This window comes from Salvia miltiorrhiza, chromosome 5 (assembly GCF_028751815.1).
Source record: "Salvia miltiorrhiza cultivar Shanhuang (shh) chromosome 5, IMPLAD_Smil_shh, whole genome shotgun sequence".
Classification (NCBI taxonomy): Eukaryota; Viridiplantae; Streptophyta; class Magnoliopsida; order Lamiales; family Lamiaceae; genus Salvia; species Salvia miltiorrhiza.
The window spans coordinates 9,737,595-9,764,007 of NC_080391.1; the positions used below are offsets into that span (position 1 = coordinate 9,737,595).

The following is a 26,413-nucleotide window of genomic DNA, read 5'->3' on the forward strand; positions in this document are numbered from 1 at the left end:
GAAACTAGAGAATATTAAAGCATCTTTTAAATCCAGCTGCCATAGTTAGTACTCTGGTAATTATGAGCCTAATTTTTATTTATCTTTCGTAGGTGACACTACAAATTTCTTCAATTATAATACAATTAGTAGTAAGCTATATATGGGCTGTAGCTGTTGTTGCTAATGATGGCTTCGTTTTAGGCAGAATACAATTAGTTTATAACTAATTTATGTTTATAATTTTTTTTGTTCATCTTTGTTTTTGTAGAAAATGGAATAACAGTTCATTAACTTAAATTCAATCTCAAACACCAAAGGATGGTGCAAGCTGTTCTTGAATGATTGTTGAAATTTTAGACAATTGTTATGATTTTTATTTTAATGTTTAATTAGCTTAGAATTTATTTTAGAAAAGAAAATAATATGGACCTGGGTCTGGACCCGAGACCCTGGATCTTATGGATCTGGGCTTGGATCCCTTTTTTTTGCTCCAATGGATTTGGACCGGATCTGGATCTGGACCAAGCAAGATCCGGTTCAGATCCGGCCCATTGCCATCCCTATTCCTAAATAGAACTACAAAAATATATATTAAAATAAACAATAGAATTAGAAATCGCCATTTTATTAGCTCCTACGTTCTATCATACCAAAAATATTCTAAAAATATATGACAATCTTCAGTTTCAGGAAGGATTAGACTATAAATCACTTTTAAAGTACAAATTATAAATCCATGAATTCTATATGAAATATGTATAAATTTACTGTGAAAATGTATGCATTTAAAAATTAAGCTTTTAACTCACTATGAGAATATACGAGTTTAAAAATTAAAATTTTCGCTCGCTGTGAAATTCAAGCCAAGAATCAATATCCAAATCCACTATAAATTTTTTATAATCTAAAAGTTGAAAATAATTTTTATCTTATATTTAAATGAGTTTTTATTTAATTCCTCCCCTTCAATCCTAACCTAATTTCTTTTATCTTTCTAGTTAGAATTCTCCCTCTTAGTCACAATTCTAATGTATAACTCATAAGCTTTATTATCAAATACTTTGACAAATTATAAACTTCGAAGACATCACATCCTTTTTTTTTGGGATTATAGCCAAAAAATACACGAACTTTGATAAAAGTTGCAATTTTCACCTGAACTTTCAAATTGGCCAAAATATACCTGAACTTATATTTTTTGTTGTAAATTTCACCTCGACGAAGTTCAATCATTGCAAGTTCAGGTGAAATTTACAACAAAAAATATAAATTCAGGTATATTTTGACTAATTTGAAAGTTCAGGTGAAAATTGCAACTTTTATCAAAGTTCGTGTATTTTTTTACTATAATCCCTTTTTTTTGGAAGGGGGGAGGGGAAGAGTGGTGATACCACATCTTATAAGCTCTTAAAACATCTTACAATAATCTTATAAATTGTGGGATAGCTCTCTAAAATAAGCTTAGCCCAACACCCTTTTATTAAACTTAAGGAATACTCGCATTTAAAATAACTTTTATTGGAAGGAGGAACAAATATCAAAATCCACAAACTTGTCCTGGCTTGAATAGTTGAATGGTAATAGCATAGACGCTACGCCAAATTATCTCTTAGGACTACATAATTTGTTGCACCGCTGGTCTTCTGGATCTTTGATATCCTTTTCATTATAGCTGAAAAAGCATCCTTTTCCTGCATCCACAAAAACTTGGCTAGAGTTGACATTTTCAAGCAGATGGTGAAAACCTTACTTAAGCCACATACAAATTTTGCAGGAATACAACACGAGCTTAAAACATATGGAGATTATCATGCCCAAGGTTGCATCACTGTCACTGGATCCTAAGTCCCTAACCATAGGATGGTGAAGTACTAACGTACTTTCATAAGCTATGAGACTTTAGTTTTATCTGATGGGGGGAAACGGCAGATATTCCATAACATTTAATAAGCCAATGAGTTGCAACAATTTAACCATTCAAATTGTTGAAAATTAGTAAGAACTTAAAAAAGAAAAAGAAAGAATACGCATGGAAATAGCTAATTTGAGGGAGAAAAAACAGTGGAAGATGAATTCCTGACCTCTTTCGTCTTCAGTCTGGATCTGAATTTAGCCAGAAGATCCTTTGTGGTCACTGGCGTCTTTGGTAGTAGAACAGCCCGGATTTCATCTTCAGTAACTGGTCCAGTCGCTGGTGCTGGCACACTTTTTGATGATGTGGGAGCCATTGCACCTTTAGGATGTGCAACGCTTTTTGAGGATGAAACATTCTCATCTTTCACAGCTTTTGTTTCCTGTGTTCCAATAAAAGATCCACTTAAGAAACTGACCACAAACAAAAAGTATGACCTATGGAGAAACCTGAAGACCAATATAGGAGTATATGAGTGCTGCAGCACCAATTCAATCTCACATTTTCTGTTTTCACTTTCTTTAAAGGTGCACTATTTGGTGTTTTTGACTCCTCGCTGCTGACTTTTCTTTTCCCCTTGGACGATTTTGAAGTAGATGGTGTTCCACGACCAGCTGTAGAATTTGTTGCTTTGAGGGGACTGTTGTTATGAACTGGCTCTTCTTTTGGAGCTTCCTTCTTTGGGGCGAGCACAGGAGATATATCATCTTCCGCCTAACATAGGTAGAAAAAATAAATCTTCAGGATAAGCTGGATTCAGATCCTTGATATGAACAAATAACAATTTAAACTTCCTAAAATTCATGAACATCAGGTATATGATCAGAATTAATGATCACAACACCATGAATTTTATAAAGAATTAAAAAATATTTCAAAATCCGTACCACCAAGGCAATGTGTGTGTGTCTGCGTTAATATAACTCCTCAAGATAAAATATAAAAAAGAATAGCATGTGGTATCAAAGAACATACATCATCATCGTCGTCGTCATCCTCTGAATCGGAATCATTCAGTCCATTAGATCGTCCAAGCAGCTTCTTCAGCTCTTTTCCAGATTTACTCAACCCCCCCTCCTTGTCTTCTTCATCAGCTTCATCCTCATCCTCATCATCCTGAGATCGTGAAAAAAAACCAGAATAATACCGTCATTCAAACTGAGGCTTCAATCACAATATATGAAATGGCAGTTAACAGAAGACACAGCATTCCATAAGCAAATATTTACCGACTGCGAATGTCCCATAAGATATGAAAATAAAAGGTTGGCAGGGAAACAGTATATATTTTGCCCCAAATCAAAAGGAGGGCAAAGCAATTGACTTTTTTTAAATTGCACATTCCAACAGACTCATGAATCCACCAAGCATACTATTGCCTTTCAAACAATAGAATGACCAAGAAGAAGCTTGTCATCTAGAGTTAGTTCCCTGAAATCCTGATAACATGTATTACATCATTGCCTTATCCTCATTAGCTTCTATTGGGAGGTTACTGCTCACAAATAATTGTCACACTTGGGGTTCCAAGCGTTAATCTACTATGTATTTAACTATGAATCCTCCTTGGTGATGTTCAACCACCACCTACTCCATGTCTGCTATAAAACCCCATACAAACTAACATCTTGACATAATTATCAAGAATAACTGGTAGGACTCAAGAAATTTATTTTCTGATTGATGCAACATCAGATCCTGCAGGAATAGGGAACAACCAAACTTGCAACAACAAAAAAGAATATGATTGATTTAATCACCTGAGTTGGTAATTTTACCGACAGAGGCTAAGACATGAGGCATCATCTACTTTACAAAACATTTGACATGCATGTATGCTTTAGGCAATGGAAGATTCTATTGAGCATTTGTCACAACTCACAAGAGGTTCATTCAGTCTGGTGGAACAGATATATGAAACTCAGCTAAGTTCTAAAGGTAGTAGAAGTGTAAATTATGACCTGCTTAATTTCTGGAGGTGCAGGGATCTCGGGAGCCAAATCTTCTCGTTCCTCAGGATCAATTCCAACAGCTTCATCATCGTCAGTGAAAATTTCTTCATGCTCCCAATCATCACCTGATGACAATCAAAGGTCAGAGGGGGAAGACCTTTACTATGTAATAGCCATGTCCATTGTGTCTCGCTATTATTAAATCAGTTTACACCATATGAAGGTTTAGTGAGTTAAAAAGGTAGTTTCTTAAACATCTAAAAATATTCCTTTGAAAAGAAAGCTTAAATATTTTAGCAAAATCTTAAATTTCAAAACCTAAATCTTGATTAATATTGTGTTTTAATGGTAAAGGAAGACAGAAACCGAGCATTGTATATGATGCATGAACTTGCAAGGTCTATAGCAGAAGACTGGCATAGATAAATTAAAATCGAAGCACCAAGAAAATGTCTGTGGGATGTCATCACATGTCATTGCTAACTGATAACATGATAGAACCATATCTAGTTTTCCTACCAACTCAAACCACCACATGCATATGAAGAATCCAGTGTAGAGTCACGAGCGAAGAGAAAAAAGATCAACACTCACCTTTCTCAATATCGTCATCATCAAAATCAAGGTCACCACCTCTTGGACCTTCTTCATCATCATCCCCACTTTTCTTGTTGAGCCCCAACCTGTTTTTTCTTGCTGACTCTTCATCTTCATCTTCATCTCCTCTATCTGATGTATTGGCTTCATCATCATCCCCTGTAGTTTTTTTGCGCCCCCTCCCACCAGCAGCTGCACCTTCCCGACCGTCAAACTTCTCAACTTCACCAAAGGCTGCAGCTCCACTGTGTGTTGCCTTCATCATCCATCTCTGGTAGCCATCAGCTGTTTTCCTTCTATTATTCATCTTTTCCTCGGCTTCCTCCAAAGTGAGTTGCTTATATTGTGCCACTTTGTTAAAATTGTACCTACAGTCAACAAGTATGAACTATGAAGTGGATATTCAAACGAGCAATAATATAGGTGAAAAGTGACGCTGAATCTGATTACCAGGAACCAGCAGGTATAGCAACAAATTCCTTCCCTTGAAGCATTAGAAGATAATATGTGGCTGTCTGTGTGCCCTCAAGGTGACCATGGAACTGAAACTGACCGGTTTCGTCTTCCAGCAGCCAAGGTTTATTCTTAAACTTCTCCTACAAGGCCAAATTAAATGACGATTGCATTTGGTTATAGAATGACAAAAAACAAGATCTATTGAGTGTTGATGAGAAAACTTGCCAATTAAAATTAAATGTTGGCAATAACCCCATTTTATATAAACTTTTTTTTTTACTTCCCATTTTATATGAACTTAAGTCCAAGAAAAAAGGGCATGGCCATGTATGTTACTATAGCAACAACTTCATCTCTAGGTACCATGGGATCATCAGATGCTCACCGCAACCTAGAAAGGGAGTTCGACTCCGCTGCTCTCACCACTGAGATGCCACCTTCATTGTTCCCGGGCCTCCAGGGCAATGCTACCTTCACTGCCCCACCAGGGTTTCAGGCTATCCCCGCCACTCCGTTGACAGGGTTGAATGCAAGCCTCCAGAGATCTGCTCTGGTGACTCCAGGATCTGACATGCCATGCTTAACTCCCGCGTCTGGAGCGGGACAACTCACGTTTGGATCGATGGAACAGATGATGGCGCTGCTTCACTACTCCGCTGTGCGTCAGGCACTAGGAACTCCCATGTTGTCCAGTGTTCCCACTGTAGCTCCACTGGTGGGAACGGCTACTCTGCAGGGCGCTGAGGCTCCACCTCCCGCTGCTCAGGAGGTAAACACTTTAGCAATCAACAAACAAGCTGCAATGCCTCTGGAAGTGCAAGGGGACCCGGCTGACAGGGAAGGGGAAAGAAGACCAGAGGGGAGTCGGGTCAGACTCAACAGTGTTGTGAGAAAGGAGAGGGTTGACGAGTCTGATAGTCAGTCCGTCTCCTTGGTGTTCGAAGAAGAGAGACCGAGGGAGAAAGCTCGGCTAAAAAACCAAGTGTCTCAGCTGAAACATCAACTCCAGGATCTGGAGGAATCGCTGAGGGAGAAATCCCGAAGGGAGGACAGGGAACAAAGGTCAGGAAAATCGCACCGGGTGGAGAAGTCCCATCGATCTGAAAAATCGCGCTACACAGAGAGATCAGAGGAAAGAGAGCCGGAGTATTCCTCTGGCAGACATGAATATAGAGTCCACAAGCGCCACGCTCATGAAGTACCCAGGGACAGAAGGGAACAGGGGAGGCATAAGGGGGACAAGAGAGCTAAGACATCGAGGTTCCACCCGATCCACAACCGCAGTCCTTTCTCGGACGATATTTTGGCAGATGCCTTACCTAGAAGCTACAAGCCCATCTCCCTGGATTACGATGGCACTACCGATCCGGAGGTACACCTCAATCGGTTTGAAGGGTTGGTTACTTTGCACATGTACACGGAGGGCATCAAGTGCCGGATCTTCTCCACTACCCTTACTGGACCAGCCCAGTTATGGTTTGGGACGTTGCCCCCAAATTCCATTCACTCTTTCGAAGAATTACAGACTCGTTTTCTGCGTCAGTTCGCGAGTTCACGGAGGGTAGGGAAGTCAGCCCTTTCGCTGATGGATATTAAGCAGGAGCAGGGAGAAACGCTTCGGGAATACACAGCAAGGTTTAATCTTGCCGCTCTGGAGGTGCCAGAGGCAGAATCGCAAATTAAAAACTGTGCCTATGTCAGAGGACTCAGGCCAGGGATCTTTTTTGACGAATTACAAATTCGACCCGCAAGGGATTTTGATGACATCATGGCAAGGCTGCCGGGGTATCTACAGTTGGAGGACGCCAAAATGGCGAGGAAGGTGGAAAATGAGAAACACAGAGTCAAGAAAGCTGAGGAAGCACCCGAACGTCAAAGACAGCAAGATAGGGCCCCATTCAGAGGGTTGCCTCCTAGGGTACTCCCACCCCAGGGAGGAATGCCATCTAATCAACAGCGCACAGTGAATGAAGTAACACGGTTTACCGAATACACGCCCTTGATTAAACCACAAGAAGAAATTTTTCATCTAATAAAGGATCAGCCGTTCTTTAGGGCACCGGGGACCTACCGGACTGGGCCGCCGCAGGAAGGGCCTAACAATAAGTTGTGTGAATATCACAATTCCTTCGGGCATTACACGAAATATTGCGGACACCTTAAGCACCAATTGGAGTTATTGGTGCGTCAGGGATGTCTCGACCACTTCATTGACAGGGGAAATGAAGGTCAGAGGAGGACTGATCAGAGGGATCAGCGGGATCAGAGAGATCAGCGAGATCAGAGGGATCCAAGAAATAACCGGGATCAGCGACGAGAGCAGGGGAACAACAACAGAGATCGCAGGTTCGATGATAACCAGGATAATCGCAGAGAAGGGGCAGATAGACAAAATCTTCCTCCCCCCCCGTATAGAAGGGAAGTTCACATGATTTGTGGGGAAAACGGGATGCCCACATCAAATAGGGCTAAAAAGCAAGTCGTCAGAGCAGTCAAAGCAGGGTATTATCCTAAAAGGGTCATGGAAATCACCAGCGCGGCAGAGGAGCCGGCAATCACTTTTGGAGCAGAAGATATACGCACATTAATGTATCCACATGATGATGCGCTGGTCATCACGGCAGACATTGCTGGCTGCATTATTCACCGTATTTTCGTGGATTCGGGTAGCGCTGTAAACATCTTGTACAAGGAATGTCTCCAGAATATGGGAATCAACGCTCATGTGGAGCCGACAAATGCTCCTCTATTTGGGTTTGGAGGAGAGATGGTCATGCCCCTAGGGTATGTAGAGCTGCCGTTGATCCTTGGCAGTACAGTGGCGGGCAACAAAACAAGGATGGTACGTTTCTTAGTGGTGGATATGCCCAAACCCTCGTACAATGTCATACTCGGCCGGCCCGCTTTGACGGCGTTCAAGGCGGTTATCTCTTTATTTCACCTAAAGATGAAGTTTCCAATCGAGGGTGGAAGAGTGGGAGAAGTTTGTGGCGATCAGACGACATCAAAAGCATGCCACGTGCAAATGCTCACACAGTCAGCGGGGCAGAAAAGGGAAAGATGGACAGAGGGGTCGAACGCCCGGAAGAGGGGGAAAGTGGGCGAGGTGCATGCCCCAGCAGAAGAACGCCAAGAGTTGGCAGATTTATTAAAAGACAGAGACTCCACAGAGAAAACCGCGCTGGTGTCCACTAGCGATGTTTGCAATATGATAGAGTTATTTCCAGGGAAAGAGGGTTTCCAGACCAAGATTGGATCGGCCATGAGTGATCAAGTCAGAGAGGAGCTCATTGGTTGTCTTCGACGAAATGCGGATGTGTTCGCTTTTAGTACCTCAGATTTGAAGGGAATCGATAGAGGGTTGGCGGAGCATTGCCTCAACGTGGACCCTAAGGTCAAGCCGGTAAAGCAACGGACAAGGAATTTTGGGGCTGAAAAGGACGCTGCCATCAGAGAGCAGGTCTATGAATTATTGAAAGCTGGGCATATTGTAGAAGTGCAATACCCAGAGTGGATCTCAAACGCAGTAATGGTACCCAAGAAGACAAACACCTGGAGGATGTGTGTGGACTTCCGAGATTTAAACGCCGCTTGTCCGAAGGACCACTATCCTCTGCCGAGGATTGACCAATTGGTGGACTCCACTTCAGGATGTGCCTTATTATCCATGATGGATGCGTACCAAGGGTATCATCAGGTAAAGATGAACAGGGGAGACATCGCCAAAACGGCCTTTGCCGTCTGTTGTGGCGTATATGGGTGGAAGAGTATGCCGTTCGGTCTGAAGAATGCAGGAGCCACATATCAGCGGATGATGGAGAAAATTTTCAAAGAACAGCTTGCTAAGAATATCTCAGTATACGTAGACGATATGCTCGTACGGAGTAACAGGGCAGAGGACCATGTGGCAGATCTGGAAGAAATCTTCACGGTAGTCAGAGATCACAGACTCATGTTGAACCCAGCCAAATGCACTTTTGGGGTCACAACAGGGAAATTCTTGGGGTATAAAGTCACGCCAGCAGGGATTGAGGTCAACGCCGACAAGGTCAAAGCTATTTTGGAAATGACACCGCCTAGAGGAATCAAGGAGGTGCAGACCCTGAACGGGCGTATCACTGCCCTAAGCAGGTTTATATCGAGATCGGCAGAACGGAGCATGCCGTTTTTCAAAGTGTTGAGGAAGGGAGCCAAGTTTTTGTGGACAGAGGAATGCCGCGCAGCATTTGAGGATCTTAAAGTATACCTAGCGAAACTCCCAACCCTGACCAAGCCGGTCCCGGGTGAAACGTTGTATTTATACATAGCTATGGGGGAGGAGTCAATCAGCTCTGTGCTAATCAGAGAGGAAGGAAGTCATCAGAGACCTATCTATTTTGTCAGCAGAATTATTCAGGGCCCTGAGCTCAACTACACAGAGATCGAGAAGGCGGCTCTGGCGGTCATGATCACGGCAAGAAAGCTGAGGCCTTATTTCCTTTCACATCGAGTGGTGGTGCGCACGTCTTTACCTTTTAAACAAGTTTTGGGGCGCGCAGATTTGTCGGGAAGAATGGTCAAATGGGCTGTGGAACTAGGGGAATATGATGTAGAGTACGAGCCACGAACGGCGATCAAGGCGCAGGCATTGGCAGACTTCATACAAGAAACAACTCGTCGTCCCATACCAGAGTTCTGGGTGGCTTATGTGGATGGGTCAGTGACGAAAGAGGGGTGCGGAATCGGGGTTTATATTACTTCGCCAGGTTATGGGACATACCAGTTCGCCATCAAATTCACCTGTCGGTTATCTAACAATGAGGCGGAGTATGAGGCCGTGGTCAGAGGGGCTCATATCCTGTCAGAGCTTAAAGCTGAGTGTGTCATTATAAAGACAGACTCCCAGTTGGTTGCACAACAATTCTCGGGAAGTTATAATGTCAAGGATCAGAGGATGAAGGCGTACCATACCAAAATTAACGAAATGAAAGAAAAATTCATGAAGTTCAAGCTCGAACAGATCTCTCGGGAAGAGAACACGAAGGCCGACCTACTGGCGCGCATGGCTAGCGCAGTAGAGCAAACTTGGAGCGACGAGATCATTCTACTTTGTGACACCAGAGAGATGGAAACTTCGCAGGTATTCTCGGTAGAGATCAGAGATGATTGGCGGGCTCCGATTATACACTTTCTGAAGACAGGGGAACGACTAAGCAGAGAGTCCAACCAGAGGGCTCGCTATGAAAATTACTGCCTAATCAATGATCAACTCTTCAAAAGATCTTTTACTCAACCTCTGCTAAAATGTTTATCGCCAGAGGAAGCTAACTTTGCTCTGAAAGAGATTCATGCAGGTTGCTGCGGCGGGCACACCGGATTTCGAGACCTTGTGCGCAAGATCATTCGGGCAGGTTTTTACTGGCCTCACATCAACCAGGAAGCCAGAGAATTTGTCCGCAAGTGTGAAGCTTGCCAGCGGCATGCCGGGAAAATCAACATACCAGGGGAGCCCATGGGTATAATGTACGCCGCTTGTCCGTTTGATAAATGGGGCATTGATATAGTTGGGAAGCTGCCTACAGCACCTGGAGGGAAATGCTTTCTCATTGTGGCAGTGGACTATTTTTCCAAATGGGTCGAAGCTGAGGCCGTGAGTAAGATCGATGAAGTTACAGTGGAACGTTTTATCTGGAGGAATATCTGCTGCAGATTCGGAGTGCCACGCATCATCGTGTCTGATAATGGGACTCAATTTACAGGGCAACGGGTTGCGGACTTCTGCGATCGAATGGATATCACACAGCGTTTTGTCTCGGTGGCTCATCCACAGGCAAATGGACAAGTAGAATTGGCTAATAGGACCATATGTGAGGGCATCAAGAAGAGGCTAAATCAGAGCAGAGGGAAGTGGGTGGAGGAGCTGGATACCGTTCTTTGGGCTTACCGAACTAGTCCAAAAACGGCGACAGGGGAGGCACCATTCACACTGGTGTATGGATCCAATGCGGTGATACCAGCAGAGGCACGACTAGAATCATACCGGATTACCACGTACGACACTGAGCACAATGAGGAGCTCCGCCGAGCAGAGCTGGACTTGGTGGAGGCACAGAGGGAGGAAGCCCGTGTCAGAGCGGCCAAGTACAAAGGCATTATCAAAGCGGGATATGATAAACGGGTCAGAGTGAGGAAATTGTCGAAGGGAGATTTAGTTCTCAAGCGAGCTGATGCGTTAAAGGCGGTGGGTAAGTTCGAAGCCAATTGGGAAGGGCCATACATCGTCACAGAGGTTTTGGGAGGTGGTGCGTACATATTGTCGGATTCAGACGGCAGAGCTCTACCCAGACCATGGAATATAAACACACTCAAAAAGTTCTATGTATAACTGCTTCTTAGCAGGAGTAATCACTTGTAGACCGGATGCTCTTTTTCCCCACAGGGGTTTTAACGAGGTCCGGGGCCATAATATCAATAAAACAGATATGTGGTTCTAGGGAATTCCCTGGTGTTGTGTTTGTTTATTTCAATTTTTGTTTTCTTACATTACATATGCTACTTAACATGTTCGTGCAGAGCACTGCACATGTCACCAGAGGGGGGAGTAGGGTGTATACCCACAATCCTCAATTTTTAAATTCAAAATGCAAACTGCTTCTTAGCAGGACAAGGGAGAAACAAATACAAAAACTGCTTCTTAGCAGGTCAAAGGGAAAGCAAGCATCAGGGATGGACGTCTTTTCTTCCACGATCCAACACTCTGAGTTCTTCTTCGTGGCGGGGATACGCTCACCTCTCAGATCTACTTCAACTTCACTTTGTGTCTGCAGAATATCAAGGAAAATAGCAAGTCAAAATGCTACAAAAAAGAAATACAGAAGAGGAACAAACCAAGGGTCAGATCTGAGGAACCAACGCTCAGATCTGAGGAATCAACGTTCAAATCAGGGAAGTCAACGTCTAGATCTGGGAAGCCTGGTTATAAAACACTCAAGCAAGGGAACTCCACTCGTTACAACCACGAAGTTAGAGATCTACACCAGAAGCACAGGGGAAAAGGCGGAGACCTCAGGGATGTGAGTGTTTAGAGGGGAAATTCCCTTACCTGAGTGCCTTACAACCGATCTAGGGAGGCAAAACATCAACAGAATCCAGGGTTGGAAGGATCGGAGGAGGATATATATAGAGGTGATTCTGGGCTTAAGAAATGGGCTAAGGGATAATGGGCCCGCATGAGCTTATGGGCCGGAGAAGGGTGTAAGAAATAATTGGGCCAACATGTTCATAACAGAGTATTGCACATGTCACCAGAGGGGGGAGTAGGGTGTATACCCGTAGGTCCCAATTTTTAAATTCAAAAAGCGCTTCTCAGCAAGACTAGGGCAAATCAGAGGAATTACGCTCCACCAGAGCAGAAGGGTCACGCTCAACCAGAACAGAGAGGTTGCTGACAATCGTAAGCCGCGAAAGTTGGTTGTGCCACTCGGGCCCTCCATGCTCCGCGCAGAGGTTGCTGACAATCGTAAGCCGCGAAAGTTGGTTGTGCCACTCGGGCCCTCCATGCTCCGCGCAGAGGTTGCTGACAATCGTAAGCCGCGAAAGTTGGTTGTGCCAGTCGGGCCTTCCATGCTCCGCGCAGAGATAGCACTTAATCGTAAGCCGCGAAAGTTGGTTGCACCCCCCGGGTTTTCCATGCTCCGCGCAGAGGTTGCTTTAACCGTAAGCCACGAAAGTTGGTGGCACCCCCCGGGTCCTCCATGCTCCGTGCAGGGTGTTCATTCAATCGTAAGCCGCGAAAGTTGGTCGTGCCAACCGGGCCTTCCATGCTCCGCGCAGAGGTGGCACATAATCGTAAGCCGCGAAAGTTGGTTACACCCCCCGGGTCTTCCATGCTCCGCGCAGAGGTTGTCCTTAACCGTAAGTCACGAGAGGTGGTGTGCACCCCCCGGGTCTGCCAAGCCTCGTGCAGGGTGTCCACTTAACCGTAAGCCATGAAAGCTGGTTGCACCCCCCGGGTATTCCAGGCTCCGTGCAGGGTGGACCTTTAACCGTAAGCCACGAAAGTTGGTCGCACCCCCCGGGTCTTCCATGCTCCGTGCAGGGGGTTACTATTCAATCGTAAGCCGCGAAAGTTGGTCGTGCCAACCAGGCCTTCCATGCTCCGCGCAGAGGTGGCACATAATCGTAAGCCGCGAAAGTTGGTTACACCCCCCGGGTCCTCCATGCTCCGCGCAGAGGTTGTCCTTAACCGTAAGTCACGAGAGGTGGTGTGCACCCCCTGGGTCTGCCAAGCCTCGTGCAGGGTGTCCACTTAACCGTAAGCCATGAAAGCTGGTTGCACCCCCCGGGTATTCCAGGCTCCGTGCAGGGTGGACCTTTAACCGTAAGCCACGAAAGTTGGTCGCACCCCCCGGGTCTTCCATGCTCCGTGCAGGGGGTTACTATTCAATCGTAAGCCGCGAAAGTTGGTCGCGCCATCCGGGCCTTCCATGCTCCGCGCAGAGGTGGCACATAATCATAAGCCGCGAAAGTTGGTTACACCCCCCGGGTCCTCCATGCTCCGCGCAGAGGTTGTCCTTAACCGTAAGTCACGAGAGGTGGTGTGCACCCCCCGGGTCTACCAAGCCTCGTGCAGGGTGTTCATTTAATCGTAAGCCGTGAAAGTTGGTCGTGCCACCCGGGCCTTCCATGCTCCACGCAGAGGGTTACTATTTAATCGTAAGCCGTGAAAGTTGGTCGTGCCACCCGGGCCTTCCATGCTCCACGCAGAGGGTTACCATTTAATCGTAAGCCGTGAAAGTTGGTCGCGCCACCCGGGCCTTCCATACTCCACGCAGAGGGTTACTATGTAATCGTAAGCCGCGAAAGTTGGTTGCACCCTCCGGGTCTTCCATGCTCCGCGCAGAGTGCTCAAGCATGGATGGGAAGCAGCGTGGACGGGAAGCACGAAATCGCCAGCAAAGAAATCAACCAAATCCTCGTCAGAGGAGGCGGTGAAATCCTTCCTAGAAGAGTTAACAAAATCCTCGTCAGAGGAGTCATCGCAATCCTCGCCAGAGGAGTCATCAGAATCTTCGCCAGAGGAGTCACCAAAATCCTCGTCAGAGGAGTCATCAAAATCCTCGTCAGAGGAGTCATCGCAATCCTCGCCAGAGGAGTCATCAGAATCCTCGTCAGAGGAGTCATCAAAATCCTCGACAGAGGAGTCATCAGAATCCTCGACAGAGGAGTCATCAGAATCCTCGCCAGAGGAGTCACCAAAATCCTCGTCAGAGGAGTCATCAAAATCCTCGTCAGAGGAATCATCAAAATCCTCGTCAGAGGAATCATCAGAATCCTCGCCAGAGGAGTCATCAGAATCCCCGTCAGAGGAGTCAACAAAATCCTCGCCAGAGGAGTTATCAAAACCTTCGCCAGAAGAGTCATCAACAAGCAACGAAAACAAATATAGGCAATAAAGATAAAAGGAGCAAGGAAGGGAAGGAAATTTCACTAAAACATGCCCGGAGGGCATAGCTATACACCAAAATTTGAAGGTAAATATTCAGCTTATACAAATCAAAGAGTTACAAAAATTTCTTTTGATAAAGACAGGAAAGAAGTAAGGAGCATCAAGAGGGAGGGACAGAGACAGCTGGGGCAACAGCAGAGGAGACAGGAGCAGAAGCAGATGGAATTAGGGAAGGAGCACCACTTGCAGAAGCATGGCCAGAAACGGTCTTCTCTGTGAACACGGGCAACGGGCCAGTCTCCACCGGTTGAGGAAGACGCACTCCCAAATTCAACAACTTGGCAGCTTCCTGCACATACAGATCCTCATCTTGGTACAGGTCGAACAGCTGTTCCACCGCAGCAGAGGAAGAGGCAGAGTCGGTGAAGGCAGAAGCCGCTAAGTCAGAAGGCAGAGGGGGCTCTAGGCCGAACTGAGAGAATGTTCGGGTGCTCTCGCCAGAGGGATCCCATAGCCGGTTCACAAAGTTCATCAGAGAAGCAGAGAACGCAGGCGCATACATGGGAGCAGAGGGCAGCAAGTCAGATCCAATCCCAAGAGAAAAGTAGGGAATGGCTTTCTCTAGCACTGGATACCACCACTCTGGCTTCTCTGGAGAGTGTTCAGGGATGCCCATCCGTTTGTTTATCTCCTCGTCTTGGAGGTTATCCATCAAGGCTCTGAAACTCAAAGTGGCAAGTTGTTCTGGGGTGGCCCCCGCCATCTCCAATGCCTTGGAAGCTGTTTGCTCTATCACATAAGCGAAAAGAGGTCCGAAATCTGCCAAGTATTCGGGAGTCTTTTTGAAAGACTCCAGAGTGCCTTCCAGCATCACCCCCAGGAAGTGTTGGCCTCGCGGAGACAAGAAGTACTCCAAGCGTTGATCTCGAGCCCCCAGGACGTACGCACGGTTCTGAGCTTCCACAAGTATCCTTTTCCAGCCCCGCCTGGCTTCTTCGTAGTCTCTTTCATAATCAGCTTTAAACTTGGCCAGGCATTCATGGCTCTCTTTTGTGGCTCTCGACAATTCGGAGGCCAAGGACGCCTTCTCCACCTCCATCTGAGCTAATTTAGCTTTCAACTCAATAACCTCCGCTTCAGCCTTGCTTAGGCGCTCCACAACTCCAGCAACATCATCATCGCGTTTAGCGACGTCCGCTTGCTCTTTCTCTCTCTCTTTTTCAGACACATCATAATCATGAATACACTTGACAGCTCCCCAGATCCCGGATTCCATCTGCAAGGAAAACAAAATGGGTAATGACAGAGCAATCAAAAGGTTAGTAACTTAAATTTTCTATAACAAAAATACAAGAGGCAGGATACCTGAAGAGCCAGCTGGCACAACTTAGTGGCCAAAGCCCCGCGCGTCAGCGCCTCCATCTTTTCCTGATCCTGAGAATGGACACGAGCTATCAAAGCATCAATTAATTTCTGCCCCGACAGACTCGAAATCGGCCCAGGAACAAGATCCTCTGGTTCGTCAGCCGAGGGCACCACAGCTTTGCCCTTACCCTTTCCACCGGCAGAGGGGAGAGCCTTGGAACTACCAGCTGACTTCTTCGCTGGCCCTTTGCCCTTGTCCACAGCAGGAGTGAGAATCTTCACACCACCAGTAGACCTCCTCGCTGGCTCTGAGGACTTGCCAGCCTTTTTTAGGCCCTCCTGTCTCTCCTTCTCACCCACAGAGATCAGGGAACCTCTCTTCCTCTTCTTCGTAAGATCAGCAAGGGTGGCATCGGGAGCCGAATCAGGTGAAGGAATCTCATCGGTGATATCCACGACTTGGACATCTTCTTCACGGGTGCCAGCGGCATCACCAGCACTGGAGTGCCTCCCCCTGTGAACAAGAGCACCCGCATCAACTTCCTCCGCATCAAAGGGGCGCGAGGCTTCCACATTCCCCTCTGGGATTTCAACTACAGGGGGAATGGGGATCAGTTGGGAACCAGCAGGCTGCTCCGAGGGACTTGTTCCGGAAGCAGAACCGCCCGAGCCATGTGCTCCTCGGCCAGCAAGAGAAGGGGTGTCAGGCAAATTGTCCCCACATTTCGATCTCCAAGACATATCTGCAAACCAAAATTTCACACCATTAAAAGCAGGGTAACAAGAGCTAATGTATTTTCTAATGTATATTTTTTACCTATTGATCTCTCTGGATACAGGGGAAACAGACCATTATATGCCAGAGAGGAATTGTTCTCGGCCAGGTACCTACAGTCTAGAGGGTGGGCCTTATTCATAGCATTAAGGTGAGCTATAATATTCTGGTCACGAGTAGAAGGGACTTCGGAAGAGGCTGGTTTATAAGTAGTGCGACTTGTATGCCATTCCAGCTCCGAAGCACCATAATCGCGCCAGTTGCCGAAAGGGGTGCGCACATAACAATAATATTTCAGGAAACCCTTATCGAAAGAATTCAGAGAGGAAAGGAAGGTGGTAGGATATTTCGGGTGAGCAGCAAAGCTATACAGGGGATTGCCCTGCATGCGGAGAGTCTGGGTCTGACAGAACAATTTGGCGGTGTCCCCAACACCGTGAGCGCGGCACAAAACGTGAAAGGCATATAATCTCCGAATGGCAGAAGGAGCGACTTGAAAAAAGGGAATGTGAAAATAGTTACAAACATCAACCAGCAGAATAGGAGGAGGGAGTCTCAAACCAGCATCTATTTGAGCTTTCCAAACAACTATCACCTTGGGATGACGAAGGCTTTCAGGAGGCGTTGAATCCTTACAAAAGGCCTCGAATTTTAAACCATCAGGACGCCTACATTTGCTTTTCAATTTTTCCACCTCCGCGACACTAAGGCGGGATGGAGGAATACGTTTGGGGGGTAGGCGGGGCTTTTTCCCTTTTTTCCTAGGTGGAGAAGGAGGAGGTGCAGTTTGAGATTCGTCAGAAGTAGAGGGGGAAGGAAGATTTTCAGGATCTTGCTGCGATGGGGAGGAAGATGAAGGGTCTTGGGCAGAAGGAGAGGGCGAGCGAGAGGGTTGAGGGGCGGAGGTGCAGGCCATGATGGGAGATGCCAACCCTAGGGTTTCTAGCACGCTCAATCAGAGCACCAACAGTTATACCACTACACTACGATTAAATACAAAATTGCAGTGAAGAGGATACACGAGTTACCTAGGCCGGAAAAAGATGGACGGTAAAACCTGGAGCGGAAGGGTCGTGGGAGAATGCCGGAACAGTGAGGAAATCGCCGGAAAATGCAGAAAATTCGCTCGGAAGACTTGGAGAAGAAGAATAGTGAAAAAAGAGGAGTTCGAATCGGCTAAGTAAGATTGTACGCGGGTAACCACCAACACGCGGGATGAACGGCACGTGGCATACGGAAGAAATCAACGGATGGGAATTTATACGGAAAGGCGAAAGGACGCAAAGGTTAAAAAGTAACCTCGGGTACGGGGAAAATACTGTAGACTGGGCAGACATTTAATGCGGATGACATCATCCACGCGGGCGAGTCCTCTGACTAGTTGCATCTCTCCAGAGTGAACTAGCCAGACCAGGGGGTGGGAGTAACAAAAACGCCAGAGAACAATTTACAGGGCTTCTTTTTATTCCCTCATAATGTCAAAATGCTTATGTCTTTATGATTTACAGGGGCCAAGGAAAACAACAAAGCTTTGATGCTGATAACACACCACTGGTTGAACGCGAAGAATACCCGGTTCAACCAGACTAGAGGGGGGAGTGGTTGGTGAGGAGCAATATATGCAGAGTAGGGAGAGAGTACAAATCAGAGGAATCACCCTCATCAGAGGAGCCGTATGGGTCAGGAGAACCATTTATACCAGAAGGATTTCATCCATCAGAGGAATGACTCTAGCCAGAGGAGTCATCCGCACCAGAGAAGTCATTCTTGACAGAGGAGCCCTCTCCTCCAGAGAAATCATCCGCGCCGGAAAGGTCACCATCGTCAGGGAGGTCATCGTCATCAGAAAAGTCAACTCCATCAGAGAAGTCACTACCGCCAGAGGAGACGCCCTTGCCAGAGAAGACGTGTTTACCAGAGAAGACGCCTTCGCCAGAGAAGACATTTCCATCAGAGGAGCCAATAAACGCGCGGGAAGGTCTCCCGCGTATTATCGAAATTACCAACGTACCCTTCCACCACGCAGGACGCATGCACCGAAGATGTTTTTACTATTTTACCCCTCCGCTTGTAAATACTATAAATAGGGTCCGAGCTCGTGTATTATTTCTTACGCTATCTCATATTTTCAAATACAACAGTCAGTTTTTCTCTTGGGCTCCAGTTTTCCGATTGCTTTACTTCACTCTTTCCGATCATCTCTAGGTATAGCTTTTACTTTTCATATTATAGTTTAGGTGTTGGTTCCGTAAACACCAAGCTATATATGGGCTGTAGCTGTTGTTGCTAATGATGGCTTCGTTTTAGGCAGAATACAATTAGTTTATAACTAATTTATGTTTATAATTTTTTTTGTTCATCTTTGTTTTTGTAGAAAATGGAATAACAGTTCATTAACTTAAATTCAATCTCAAACACCAAAGGATGGTGCAAGCTGTTCTTGAATGATTGTTGAAATTTTAGACAATTGTTATGATTTTTATTTTAATGTTTAATTAGCTTAGAATTTATTTTAGAAAAGAAAATAATATGGACCTGGGTCTGGACCCGAGACCCTGGATCTTATGGATCTGGGCTTGGATCCCTTTTTTTTTGCTCCAATGGATTTGGACCGGATCTGGATCTGGACCAAGCAAGATCCGGTTCAGATCCGGCCCATTGCCATCCCTATTCCTAAATAGAACTACAAAAATATATATTAAAATAAACAATAGAATTAGAAATCGCCATTTTATTAGCTCCTACGTTCTATCATACCAAAAATATTCTAAAAATATATGACAATCTTCAGTTTCAGGAAGGATTAGACTATAAATCACTTTTAAAGTACAAATTATAAATCCATGAATTCTATATGAAATATGTATAAATTTACTGTGAAAATGTATGCATTTAAAAATTAAGCTTTTAACTCACTATGAGAATATACGAGTTTAAAAATTAAAATTTTCGCTCGCTGTGAAATTCAAGCCAAGAATCAATATCCAAATCCACTATAAATTTTTTATAATCTAAAAGTTGAAAATAATTTTTATCTTATATTTAAATGAGTTTTTATTTAATTCCTCCCCTTCAATCCTAACCTAATTTCTTTTATCTTTCTAGTTAGAATTCTCCCTCTTAGTCACAATTCTAATGTATAACTCATAAGCTTTATTATCAAATACTTTGACAAATTATAAACTTCGAAGACATCACATCCTTTTTTTTTGGGATTATAGCCAAAAAATACACGAACTTTGATAAAAGTTGCAATTTTCACCTGAACTTTCAAATTGGCCAAAATATACCTGAACTTATATTTTTTGTTGTAAATTTCACCTCGACGAAGTTCAATCATTGCAAGTTCAGGTGAAATTTACAACAAAAAATATAAATTCAGGTATATTTTGACTAATTTGAAAGTTCAGGTGAAAATTGCAACTTTTATCAAAGTTCGTGTATTTTTTTACTATAATCCCTTTTTTTTGGAAGGGGGGAGGGGAAGAGTGGTGATACCACATCTTATAAGCTCTTAAAACATCTTACAATAATCTTATAAATTGTGGGATAGCTCTCTAAAATAAGCTTAGCCCAACACCCTTTTATTAAACTTAAGGAATACTCGCATTTAAAATAACTTTTATTGGAAGGAGGAACAAATATCAAAATCCACAAACTTGTCCTGGCTTGAATAGTTGAATGGTAATAGCATAGACGCTACGCCAAATTATCTCTTAGGACTACATAATTTGTTGCACCGCTGGTCTTCTGGATCTTTGATATCCTTTTCATTATAGCTGAAAAAGCATCCTTTTCCTGCATCCACAAAAACTTGGCTAGAGTTGACATTTTCAAGCAGATGGTGAAAACCTTACTTAAGCCACATACAAATTTTGCAGGAATACAACACGAGCTTAAAACATATGGAGATTATCATGCCCAAGGTTGCATCACTGTCACTGGATCCTAAGTCCCTAACCATAGGATGGTGAAGTACTAACGTACTTTCATAAGCTATGAGACTTTAGTTTTATCTGATGGGGGGAAACGGCAGATATTCCATAACATTTAATAAGCCAATGAGTTGCAACAATTTAACCATTCAAATTGTTGAAAATTAGTAAGAACTTAAAAAAGAAAAAGAAAGAATACGCATGGAAATAGCTAATTTGAGGGAGAAAAAACAGTGGAAGATGAATTCCTGACCTCTTTCGTCTTCAGTCTGGATCTGAATTTAGCCAGAAGATCCTTTGTGGTCACTGGCGTCTTTGGTAGTAGAACAGCCCGGATTTCATCTTCAGTAACTGGTCCAGTCGCTGGTGCTGGCACACTTTTTGATGATGTGGGAGCCATTGCACCTTTAGGATGTGCAACGCTTTTTGAGGATGAAACATTCTCATCTTTCACAGCTTTTGTTTCCTGTGTTCCAATAAAAGATCCACTTAAGAAACTGACCACAAACAAAAAGTATGACCTATGGAGAAACCTGAAGACCAATATAGGAGTATATGAGTGCTGCAGCACCAATTCAATCTCACATTTTCTGTTTTCACTTTCTTTAAAGGTGCACTATTTGGTGTTTTTGACTCCTCGCTGCTGACTTTTCTTTTCCCCTTGGACGATTTTGAAGTAGATGGTGTTCCACGACCAGCTGTAGAATTTGTTGCTTTGAGGGGACTGTTGTTATGAACTGGCTCTTCTTTTGGAGCTTCCTTCTTTGGGGCGAGCACAGGAGATATATCATCTTCCGCCTAACATAGGTAGAAAAAATAAATCTTCAGGATAAGCTGGATTCAGATCCTTGATATGAACAAATAACAATTTAAACTTCCTAAAATTCATGAACATCAGGTATATGATCAGAATTAATGATCACAACACCATGAATTTTATAAAGAATTAAAAAATATTTCAAAATCCGTACCACCAAGGCAATGTGTGTGTGTCTGCGTTAATATAACTCCTCAAGATAAAATATAAAAAAGAATAGCATGTGGTATCAAAGAACATACATCATCATCGTCGTCGTCATCCTCTGAATCGGAATCATTCAGTCCATTAGATCGTCCAAGCAGCTTCTTCAGCTCTTTTCCAGATTTACTCAACCCCCCCCTCCTTGTCTTCTTCATCAGCTTCATCCTCATCCTCATCATCCTGAGATCGTGAAAAAAAACCAGAATAATACCGTCATTCAAACTGAGGCTTCAATCACAATATATGAAATGGCAGTTAACAGAAGACACAGCATTCCATAAGCAAATATTTACCGACTGCGAATGTCCCATAAGATATGAAAATAAAAGGTTGGCAGGGAAACAGTATATATTTTGCCCCAAATCAAAAGGAGGGCAAAGCAATTGACTTTTTTTAAATTGCACATTCCAACAGACTCATGAATCCACCAAGCATACTATTGCCTTTCAAACAATAGAATGACCAAGAAGAAGCTTGTCATCTAGAGTTAGTTCCCTGAAATCCTGATAACATGTATTACATCATTGCCTTATCCTCATTAGCTTCTATTGGGAGGTTACTGCTCACAAATAATTGTCACACTTGGGGTTCCAAGCGTTAATCTACTATGTATTTAACTATGAATCCTCCTTGGTGATGTTCAACCACCACCTACTCCATGTCTGCTATAAAACCCCATACAAACTAACATCTTGACATAATTATCAAGAATAACTGGTAGGACTCAAGAAATTTATTTTCTGATTGATGCAACATCAGATCCTGCAGGAATAGGGAACAACCAAACTTGCAACAACAAAAAAGAATATGATTGATTTAATCACCTGAGTTGGTAATTTTACCGACAGAGGCTAAGACATGAGGCATCATCTACTTTACAAAACATTTGACATGCATGTATGCTTTAGGCAATGGAAGATTCTATTGAGCATTTGTCACAACTCACAAGAGGTTCATTCAGTCTGGTGGAACAGATATATGAAACTCAGCTAAGTTCTAAAGGTAGTAGAAGTGTAAATTATGACCTGCTTAATTTCTGGAGGTGCAGGGATCTCGGGAGCCAAATCTTCTCGTTCCTCAGGATCAATTCCAACAGCTTCATCATCGTCAGTGAAAATTTCTTCATGCTCCCAATCATCACCTGATGACAATCAAAGGTCAGAGGGGGAAGACCTTTACTATGTAATAGCCATGTCCATTGTGTCTCGCTATTATTAAATCAGTTTACACCATATGAAGGTTTAGTGAGTTAAAAAGGTAGTTTCTTAAACATCTAAAAATATTCCTTTGAAAAGAAAGCTTAAATATTTTAGCAAAATCTTAAATTTCAAAACCTAAATCTTGATTAATATTGTGTTTTAATGGTAAAGGAAGACAGAAACCGAGCATTGTATATGATGCATGAACTTGCAAGGTCTATAGCAGAAGACTGGCATAGATAAATTAAAATCGAAGCACCAAGAAAATGTCTGTGGGATGTCATCACATGTCATTGCTAACTGATAACATGATAGAACCATATCTAGTTTTCCTACCAACTCAAACCACCACATGCATATGAAGAATCCAGTGTAGAGTCACGAGCGAAGAGAAAAAAGATCAACACTCACCTTTCTCAATATCGTCATCATCAAAATCAAGGTCACCACCTCTTGGACCTTCTTCATCATCATCCCCACTTTTCTTGTTGAGCCCCAACCTGTTTTTTCTTGCTGACTCTTCATCTTCATCTTCATCTCCTCTATCTGATGTATTGGCTTCATCATCATCCCCTGTAGTTTTTTTGCGCCCCCTCCCACCAGCAGCTGCACCTTCCCGACCGTCAAACTTCTCAACTTCACCAAAGGCTGCAGCTCCACTGTGTGTTGCCTTCATCATCCATCTCTGGTAGCCATCAGCTGTTTTCCTTCTATTATTCATCTTTTCCTCGGCTTCCTCCAAAGTGAGTTGCTTATATTGTGCCACTTTGTTAAAATTGTACCTACAGTCAACAAGTATGAACTATGAAGTGGATATTCAAACGAGCAATAATATAGGTGAAAAGTGACGCTGAATCTGATTACCAGGAACCAGCAGGTATAGCAACAAATTCCTTCCCTTGAAGCATTAGAAGATAATATGTGGCTGTCTGTGTGCCCTCAAGGTGACCATGGAACTGAAACTGACCGGTTTCGTCTTCCAGCAGCCAAGGTTTATTCTTAAACTTCTCCTACAAGGCCAAATTAAATGACGATTGCATTTGGTTATAGAATGACAAAAAACAAGATCTATTGAGTGTTGATGAGAAAACTTGCCAATTAAAATTAAATGTTGGCAATAACCCCATTTTATATAAACTTTTTTTTTTACTTCCCATTTTATATGAACTTAAGTCCAAGAAAAAAGGGCATGGCCATGTATGTTACTATAGCAACAACTTCATTAAGTCGGACATAGCAAAGTTGAGAAAATTTGAAAATAATATATTATTGCGTAACAACAAGGCTACCAGAACAACATCACAATTGTTCTATCTTAATCACTACTCAGAAGGACATGTGGGGAGACTGGACAATTAGAAGGTACACATGCATGACATAACTCTTTCACATGAAAAACATAATGGTGTAGCAAGTTTTGACAATGAGAACTAGAAATTGATTCAGTACAAGTACCCTCAAAGTATCAGTCACTTGGCGCCCCTGCAAACCTTCTTTCTGCAACGACCATTTATTCTCATTCTTCTTCTTAAAATTTGGTAATCCTGAGGCAAATCTTGCAATGAAGTAATTTTTGTCGTTGCTGGAACTGGCACTGGCACTGGCACTGGCACGTACATTATATTCCTACATTCAACAGATAACAACCACTTTTAAAGGAAAATGTTCACTGATGCGAGCAAGCATAAAAACAGAATACTGAATGCAGTTCTTATCACAAAATTCACCTTCTCTAGGCCAAATCTTACCAAGAATGAAAGTTTTAGCGTCTCTAAAATATCTTCAAAAATGGTTTCAGTTAAAACACATAAAAATACTTCTAGTTTTGATTATACAGCATGTCGACCTATAGACACTAACAGAAAAACGCCCTTTTGACTCCAGCTGCTAAAGCACACAACTCACTGGACATTTTAGTACCAGTAAAAGTATATTCACAGAAACAAACAATCCATTCTCTTAGGCTTGGACGAATTGAAGTTCACCAATGAGTAAGATTGCTAGAAGAACCTTTCAATGACTCAAGTTGAGTCAGAGAAATCACAAGTCATTAATTAAATTAATAAGTGCTCTATAACTTTGAAGAGTCTGCGTTCAAATTGACACCCAACCAGATTTAGCGCTGTTGCCTCCAGTTATACGCATAATCATACTGAATTTAATGTAGGGATACATAAACATGTGGATGCGTGCGTGTTAGTCAATTTTTTTCAATTATGACGAACCCTAATCAGGCGAGTGATAGGGGTGCCGCACTCGTAGCATTTGGAACGTTTCTCGGCCATAGATTTGCCACAGCTCACGCAGAGCGTCAGGTGCTTGCACGTGCTTCCGTAGAGCTCCGTCGTCGATCCACAGGCACCGCACGACGGCTTCAATATCAAATCTATGGACATCTTTTTCCCCTCCGTAATTTACTGTAATTGAAAATGAAAAGGGGGTGTAGACAAATCGGTGTTAGGAATCGGTCATATTGGAGCTGAAAAGCTTGAAGAGTGAAAACTCTCTTTTCCGAAGCTCGATAATCTCAGATCTAATTGAAATGAAACCTTTCTCGGGGGATTTATAATGTATTAAGCCTGTTGAATAGGGCCCAAACAGAGTAGAAAATCGAACAACGGATATTGTAGATTTTGTCTCCTTACAAAAATAAGTAGGAAATGAGGACAAAGAGAAAAAGAATTTAGACAGTGAAATTTTGTTTTTTTTTTTGTAATAAATTTATAATTAAGTAGGAAAAAGAGAAAAAGAATTTAGATGGTGAAATTTTATTTATTTTTTATTTTTCTATAATAAATTTACAATTAAAAAGAACACACCTTCAAAAGAAAAATACTGTATTTTCCTTTTCGTTTCGTCAACATAATTACCATTTTTAATTACAATAATAAAATCCATATAATTCTATTTATATTATTTTACAGTAAAATAATATTACTCCATATAATTCTATTTACATTTAAAGTGACATCTTTTACTCTATCTATATTATCTTAAACTCATAATATTCACAATGTGGTAGGTATTTTATAGACTGAGGGAGTATTTAAAAACATGACACTAATTTCAAAAGTGGTATTCGTAAAAAGCACATAAAAATAGTATTTTTATTATCTTTATATTTTTCATTAAAAATTAATATAGATATATATATATATATATATATATATATATATATATTATAATATATGATTGTTACATGCGCTGCCAATCCTGCTCGCTCCACTGTGATGGCGCAGGAGCACTACTCTCCTCCCCGTACCTAGGCCTCGGGGCTCTGTGACTGTGAGACCTTCGACCAGAATCTATGGGGTGATCTTTCCCGCTCTGATCGTGATGGCTGCTGCTCGATGAGGTGTCCACTACTTGCCCTCTCGGGCGCTTGCCACGATCCTGCCTCGAACTGCAACGCCATTCGACATGCTCAATAGAAGCTCGTTGTGGACCTTGTGGTCCCCACCACTATAGCGCACACGAGCCTGCCTATGACCGAAGACTCCCGGACCTGGAAATTGAACCCTTAAATCATTATTGACGCCTGCCACCGATAGCCAGTAATGCGTCGTGGCCTCGTACTCATCAGGTCTCATCTCCCAAATCCCGTTGGCCTAGAATAACAAAATATGTATTTAAACATTAATATTCATAAAATAAAATAATATTAACAAATAAACATGTAAATTATTACCTCTGTCTCAAATAAAGGCTGTAATTGTTCTGTGTTGCTCTTCACGAACGTTCACCTCTTGAATCTAGGGTATATCCCCGCTTACATATGGCTACGGCTTTGGC

General features: G+C 43.2%; 3 protein-coding genes across 3 annotated transcripts in view; all 3 read right to left on the reverse strand.

Annotated features, from left to right (window-relative positions):
* LOC130985853 (probable long-chain-alcohol O-fatty-acyltransferase 5) overlaps positions 1-26,413 on the reverse strand; it is a 266,259-nt gene that overhangs the window by 190,321 nt on the left and 49,525 nt on the right. The gene's annotated exons all lie outside the window — the stretch shown is intronic.
* LOC130985850 (transcription initiation factor IIF subunit alpha-like) lies at positions 1,477-5,057 on the reverse strand. Its single transcript, XM_057909013.1, has 7 exons — positions 4,894-5,057; positions 4,441-4,811; positions 3,856-3,971; positions 2,870-3,010; positions 2,396-2,608; positions 2,064-2,276; positions 1,477-1,673 (listed from the first exon to the last, which is right to left on the reverse strand). Exons 1-7 carry the CDS (start codon positions 4,935-4,937, stop codon positions 1,575-1,577), a joined length of 1,197 nt encoding a protein of 398 aa, XP_057764996.1. The 5' UTR covers positions 4,938-5,057; the 3' UTR covers positions 1,477-1,574.
* Positions 20,068-25,259, reverse strand: LOC130985845 (transcription initiation factor IIF subunit alpha-like). Its single transcript, XM_057909004.1, is given in 10 exon segments — positions 20,068-20,264; positions 20,655-20,867; positions 20,987-21,199; positions 21,461-21,559; positions 21,561-21,602; positions 22,448-22,563; positions 23,033-23,403; positions 23,486-23,631; positions 24,077-24,247; positions 24,847-25,259. Coding segments are annotated over 10 exon segments (1,641 nt in total). The 5' UTR covers positions 25,018-25,259; the 3' UTR covers positions 20,068-20,165.